Source organism: Brachypodium distachyon, chromosome 1 (assembly GCF_000005505.3).
Source record: "Brachypodium distachyon strain Bd21 chromosome 1, Brachypodium_distachyon_v3.0, whole genome shotgun sequence".
NCBI classification, from domain to species: Eukaryota; Viridiplantae; Streptophyta; class Magnoliopsida; order Poales; family Poaceae; genus Brachypodium; species Brachypodium distachyon.
In genome coordinates this window covers 30543547-30550363 of record NC_016131.3, presented here as the reverse complement: position 1 = coordinate 30550363, position 6817 = coordinate 30543547, and the positions used below count along the sequence as shown (strand labels likewise).

The 6817-nt window shown below is 50.8% G+C and overlaps 2 protein-coding genes across 2 annotated transcripts; one reads left to right on the top strand and one right to left on the bottom strand.

The window, feature by feature from the left end:
• Nucleotides 1-1988: 1988 nt before the first annotated feature.
• LOC112270117 lies at nt 1989-3273 on the bottom strand. The gene is made up of 2 exons (XM_024457826.1): nt 2670-3273; nt 1989-2571 (listed from the first exon to the last, which is right to left on the bottom strand). The coding sequence occupies exons 1-2, from the start codon at nt 3024-3026 to the stop codon at nt 2365-2367; spliced, it is 564 nt and encodes a 187-aa protein (XP_024313594.1). The 5' UTR covers nt 3027-3273; the 3' UTR covers nt 1989-2364.
• Nucleotides 3274-5546: 2273 nt separating this feature from the next.
• LOC100830803 lies at nt 5547-6810 on the top strand. Its single transcript, XM_003563498.4, has one exon. It carries the CDS (start codon nt 5796-5798, stop codon nt 6612-6614), a length of 819 nt encoding a protein of 272 aa, XP_003563546.1. The 5' UTR covers nt 5547-5795; the 3' UTR covers nt 6615-6810.
• The last annotated feature ends 7 nt before the right edge of the window (nt 6811-6817 follow it).

The following is a 6817-nucleotide window of genomic DNA, read 5'->3' as shown; positions in this document are numbered from 1 at the left end:
CCTAACATATCCAAACTGCATCTTAGAAACGCAAACTCAGAAGCACGCCTGGTAAAAAAAACTCAGAATCACGCGCATCGCATGAAATCGTCAAATGACTTGTTCGGCCTCGATCCAGCTTTAAGTCACAGGAAGTACTCCGGTTGTACGAGTGAGATACCCTACCGGCTGTCAGGAGCTATATGCAGGAAGTACTCCGGTTGTACGAGTGAGATACCCTGTCAGCTGTCGTGAGCTATATGCATACGATATGTATAGCAACAAGCTAAGTCTAGTCTCAGATGTTTGACTACGGTTCACTGCGTCTCTTGTCAAAATCTCAGCTCGTGGAAGACTGGTAGGAGTAATATAGTGGTCCCAGCCCAGACCAAGCTCAGCTTTTGTTTCCTTTTAGAGAAAATTACTTAAAACCACCACAATTGGGGCAACTGTCTAGGAAAACCACCTTTTTTAATTTTTTTTTGCAAATTACCAGCACTATCGGGGCAGCGAGTACTCCCGCGCACTGATCACCCGGTTGATCCCATTTTGATGGAAAAACTGACAGTGGGGCCCGCAGGTCAGGTCCACGTTGGCTCCATGCTAGCCAAGGCGTCCACCATGGCCGGACCGGACCCCGACCTGGTTCGACCCCGACCGGAACCCTGAGTCTTATGATCTGGCTGGACCGGACCTTCCTCGAGCCGGAGCCAGACCACTCACTCGCGAGGCAGAGGCGCGGAGCGTCCGACCTGCGACGCCGCCGATGCCCCCCCTCCTGCCGACGCCGACGCCGCGGCCGCGCGAGAAGATGGTGTCCTGGAGTGACGCATCCTCAAGCGACAACTCGCTCCGCCGTGATTATTCAGACGTGGTAAGTATCCTCCACTGCTAGGGTTAGGGTTAGCCGAATTGGGGGTTCTTTGTTTTGATTTCTCTCCTCCGAATGGATTTGTAGTGTCCTGATTGGATGTATGATTCGGATTTCCCTGGAGAGGACAAAAAGATCCATTGCCATCATGGGCTTTGCGGCTCAAGGCGGGTGGCTATTCGCGGGGAACAGACAGGGAGACGCTATATCTGGTGCTCCAACATTGTAAGCCTCTGATTGCAGTTTGAATGTTTAGCTTAGCGATTGATTATTATTTCTTCATGGAGTCTCTTCTTTATGTGTAGATTCAGGACTGTGGGTTTGTGCACTGGGTTGACCCGGAGTGGCCAAACCCAATGAAGAAGAGGCTGCTTCACCTGTGGAGCAACTATGAACTGGGGCAGAATTGTCAGAGAGAGATTGAGAATGCCGGTATCTCGGATGCTGAAAGGAGAAAGGCCATGGAAGAGAAGATGAAGGTAGAACAAATGGATTTCAAAGCTGTTGAAGAGAAGAAGCAAGCTGACTTTGCACTGATGAAAGTTGAGGAAGAAAGGAAAAAGGCAGTGGAGATGAAGATGCGCTTAGAGCTTCAGCTAGCTGACATTGAAACTGAAGCAAAACTGAAAGTTAGGAGGCTGAGACAGCTGGCACTAGAGAAGGAAAAATGGTTGATGTATGTTGGTGTTGTAGTCTTGATTTTAGTAGGTTTTGTGCTTGCAGTTGTAGGTGCACGACTTGCAAGTTAGCTGAACTATCCGTAACATGGCTGATGTTTGTTGTTGTGAGAGAACATGAACATGTGGCAAGTTAGCTGTCTGTAGGTTTTGAATGGCGAATGTTGTGTTGAACTCGTATGAATGTTGTCATTTGAACATGCTATCTATTTAAGTTTGATATTCCCAGTTTGAACATAAGTAGCGGGCATATAGCACGTGTGAATGTTGTGAGAGAACACGAACATAAATAGCTGAGATCAACCATAGCAGCTAAATAGAGGCATATAGCACATAAATAGCACAACTTCATCAGGCAAATATCATCTTACAGACCATAAAGTTCAACAAAATAAGTGTTTCATCCTACATCACAGACCATCAAGTTCACATCAGCCAGTTCACACATCACAGGTTCTTCCTACATCACATGTTCATCCTACATCATCCATTACAGAAGTTCATCATCGAAACCAACCACAGGTTCCCAAAATAACTATTTTCCAGCTTAGACAGTTCAGTACACATTACTCATACCTGTCGTTTCCGGCAGTAAGTATTCCATCATCCTATTTCTTTTCTGCCTTTTAGGCTGGCTTGGACCAGCTTTTCATACCTTGGAGCATTGTACCTTGGAGCTGTAAATGGAACCCTTGAAGCTTGCCTTGGTGACCTTCTTGGGGCAGGAGCTGGGGCAGCAGTGGCACTTCTTGCAGCTGCTGATCTTGTTGTGGCAGGGGCTGGAACAGGAGTGGCAGCAGCTGGTGCTGGAGCAGATGTAGTCCTTTTGGCAGCAGCCTATGCTTTCCTTGGTGATCTTCTTGGTGGTGCAACTTCTGCACTTGGTGCTTGCCTTGGTGATCTCCTTGGTGGTGGAGCTGAAGCAGTAGGTGCTTGCCTTGGTGATGTCCTTGGTGGTGGAGTAGAAGTAGCAGGTGCTTGCCTTGGAGATTCATCACTTGGTGACTGTGGCTGCTCAACATAGTCTGGTACTGCTCTATTTGCCTGCAAAATGAATTCACATAGGCAATTTACATTTGTATTGATTTAACAAAAAATTACAATTTGTTATACAAGAATGTATCTTTTGAGAGGTGAGTTACCTTGTGATTATTTTTCGTAATCAATAGATCAGGCCTCAGTGCCTTCTTGCAACTTAAGTAATTATGGCCTTCCAGTTTACAGTTGCTGCATGTAATAACTCCCATTCTAGAGGTGTCCCTTGCAGCTGGAGGCTCAAACTGTCCCTTTCTTTTTTTATGCTTTGGTCTGCCAGGGTGCTTCAAGAAGATAGGAGGATCTGTGTCCACAGCGTTGGTCCTTGTCCAGTCATGCTGACCAGGTACAGGATATATGACAGCACTATATGATTGAAGATACTTCTTGAAAAATGGGTCCACATAATCTTCAGGATGTTGCTTGGCCTTATAGATTGCTGAGATGGCATGGTTGCAGGGCATGCCAATTATATCCCATTTCCTGCAGCCACAGGTTCTAGCTTCAAGGTTCACTGCATGTGTATTCTCACCACTGGTCAATTGCCATAAACCAGGTCCAGCACAAATAGGTCTACAAAATCTTGCGTACTTCTTCTCATTTTCCAGTTTCTCAGCATATGATGGTGTAATATCCCACCAAAGCTCTTCTGAATTGGTACACGTCAGTAAAGCACAACTTCAGGCAGAACTGCTCATGTGCTTGCCGTCTTTCTTCATCATAGTATATCCGCTTTGCTGGTTTCTTAGCTCTGCTCTTCCTCTTCAAAGGAGCCACAAAAGAAAGTATCTCAGCATCATCATCTTCTCCTTCTGACAGGGGACCAGGGTCACTCTCTTCAGAGGAAGAAATGATGCACTCAGGAATGACTGGGACCAGCACGTCCATGTGATCTGGTAGTGGGTCCTCTCATCCTTGCTTTCTTCTTCTCTGCCTCTGGATTCACAACAGCAGGTCTTGTCTCATGATCAAGATCTGACACAACCACTGGCTCTGAGTCATGTGAGTCTTCCACATCTGTGTCACCTTCCAAGTGATGCTGGGGATCATTTCTCTGAACTCTCATGTTGGCTACTAGTTTGGCAAGCTCATCTTATTCAACCATATCTTGTAACTGTGGATTATACTCACCCCGATCTATTTCTGCATCAGCACTGCTGTCACTCTCATCCTTGTCAGAATCATGAGATTTCTCTGAATCAACATCGACAAGTGCTTTTTCCTTATCTGCATGACCTCCAACAGGTGCTTCACCCACCATGTTTACACTTTCTTGAGTCTGAAATTGCTGCTCAGGTTGTGCTGCCTCCTCATCTTCAATTGAAATGACAACAGGCCTCTTCCTCTTCCTTGTGCCCACCTTTGGTACATCACTGTAAAATTCTGCAGCTTTCTTCACAGGAGATAATCCATCTTTTTTGCCCCTCATAACAGTTATATCCAGCTGCTTTGATGACTGATACAGCTTCATCATCTCATTAACCTGCTCATTTCCCTCGATCAATGCCAAGCCTCTCAAACCCACCCCTTCCTCCTTGACATAATACATGTAGCAAGACTTCCCAAACCCTCCACTCTCCATCAATCCAACCAGGTTCAAATATCTCACATCTGACCTTCCCAAGTACCTCTCCACCGTAGGACAGCCGACTAAATTCATCCTTATGCGCCATATCTCATCGTCCAACCTTACCAGAAATTACCAAAACTAAGAAATTGATAAAACAAAGATATTGTACACTACAATGGACGAACAGAGACACTAACACTGCCTACAAGGAAAGAATCGAACAACCCATCGACCAAATTTCGATTAACCCTAGCAGGGAACCCTACAGGCGGATATGAAAGATCTAATACATAAAGGCGCAAAGATAGCGAACTTACTGTGTGAAATCGATTAAATTTGTCCAGTGCGCGCTCTGGCTCGTCGCCGCCGGCGCCGGCACAGGCGGAACTGACCGTTCCGGCCCGCCTCCGCCATGCTGGCCTGGGTAAGCAGCGCCGCAAACTCGTTGATTCCTTCCCCGTGCTGGACCGCCGCATCTCCGTCCTCTCCGCCGCCGCCATCGTCGGCGACCTTCGACGGCGCCATCGCTTCCGCTGTCGCCAACCAGAGAGATGCGAGGGAGAATCCTAGATCTAGGGTTACGGTATGAATCAACAATGGGTCGAGTCGGGTACTTCAGGCTTGCGGTCGGGGTTCGAGTCTGGTCGGGGTCGGGTCCGGTCTAGGTCGGGTCCGGCCACGGTGGACGCCTTGGCCAGCGTGGACCTGACCTGCGGGCCCCAGTGTCAGTTTTTCCATCAAAATGGGATCAACCGGGTGATCAGTGCGCGGGAGTACTCGCTGCCCCGATACTGGTGGTAATTTGCAAAAAAAAAATTAAAAAAGATGGTTTTCTTAGACAGTTGCCCAATTGTGATGGTTTTAAGTAATTTTCTCTTCCTTTTATTGAGATTACAGACCAAGCTCCAAGCCCAGACCCAGCTACTCACAAGAAGCATGCCTGGGCCTTCCCTTAGAAAACTAGGCCCGGGCCTTGAAAATCACAAGCTCTTCCATCTCCGGCCTCGTTAATGTCCGGGGCCGAACACACTACGGGAGCTTTTTAGGAAGGCGCACGCAGAATCGTCAAATGACCACGAAGCGCCAGCAGCAAATCACGTCTTTCCTTACACAAACCTGCTCCCTGTCCAAAATCTACGCACATTTCCTCCCCGCAGCGATTCCGTATGGATACGGATTTGTCTTGATTACGTATGGATACGGATCAATTCCATGATTCCATCCATGTATGCATATACGCGCGTATCGGAAATTCTGAATCTCTTGACCCTGCCCAGATGAGCCCATATTAATCGTGAGTGGTCGCGCTGGCTACTCATGCAACGAAGCCGACAAACTTTCCGCGCGCGGCCGCTCCACGGTCTGAGCAGTCAGCAGTGTGGCCGGCCGGTGCCGGAGAAGGCGGCGCCGCGCCTTTACATGCACCCAGCTCGTGCACAGCCAGCCCAGGAGGCCACAACGGTCAAGAGCCGAGGCATCCGAGGCGTAGCAGGGCCCCACGCCACGCGCCGGACGTGACAAAACCGCCCGGCTTCCCTTCCTTCCCCTCGCCCACCAAATTCCCCCTCGCGGTCCCAATCACTGACCAGCTGCGGCGGCCACGCCAAAAACCACACTCTTTCGCTAGCTCACTCCCGGGTCCTGATCCCCGGGGCGCGTCGGCATGGCCTACTCCAAGGGCGTCGGCGGCGGCGGCGGGGGGATGTCGGCCGTGGACGCCATCCTGGCGGAGGCGGCCGATCTGGTGGCGCTGGAACAGATCGCCAGGCTCAACACGGCGCACCTCGACGGCTCGCCGCTCCCGTCCAGCCTCGAGTCCCGCTTCCGCAAGCTCAAGTCCCTCCCCACCGCCCCCGCCCCGCCCGCCAAGACCCTCGGCCGCAGCGCCACCGCGCCGCTGCCGCCGCACCAACTTCGCGACGACGATCCCCTTCCCCAGGCGCCTGCGCGTGCGAGCCAGGAACTGCGTCCCGACGACGCCCCGGGAAAGCTGAACTCTCCGCCGCCGGTGACCACCGTCCCCGCTGTTCGAAAGGAGGACGAGGATGACGAGGAAGAGGACCTGGAGCGGCTCTTCGGGCCAGCACGGCGCGGCCGGCCGACGCTGCGGGAGCGGAACAGGGGGATGGACTCCGACGACTCCCTATCCCCGCCGCCGCCGCGCCAGGCGTGCTGCTTCGGCTTCTCCTCCTCCCCCAAGAAACCCCCGTCGACGAGGCGCAAGAAGAGCCACCCGGAAGGAGCAGGAAACGACGTTCTGGGCCTCGACGCCGACGAGTGGGGCGACGAGAACAGGAGGATGGTCACGGAGCTCAAGGCGCAGCAGCGGAAGATGAAGGAGGCCCTGGAGGAGCAGGTCAAGGTCAGCAGGGAGACGGCTAAGATGGCGCGGTGGGTCAAGCAGGCCTCCGCGCGCATGACGCACACGGCTGCCATTGACGACTTGCTCAGCGACATCGACGACGAGGAGGAGCTCAAGTGAAGCAGAAATCTGCTTTGCTTTTGTCTTCCGCAGCTTCTGCTTTTATCTTTGGACAAACTATGAAGATGTTTAGGTCAGAATACATGATAGTTTATATATGGGTTGAACTTTGGAGAGAAGAATATAAATTCTGCAGTTTTTGTATGAGATTAGACCAACAGAGATGTATGAATGATTCTAATATGTGAAGTGTCAATGTTTGT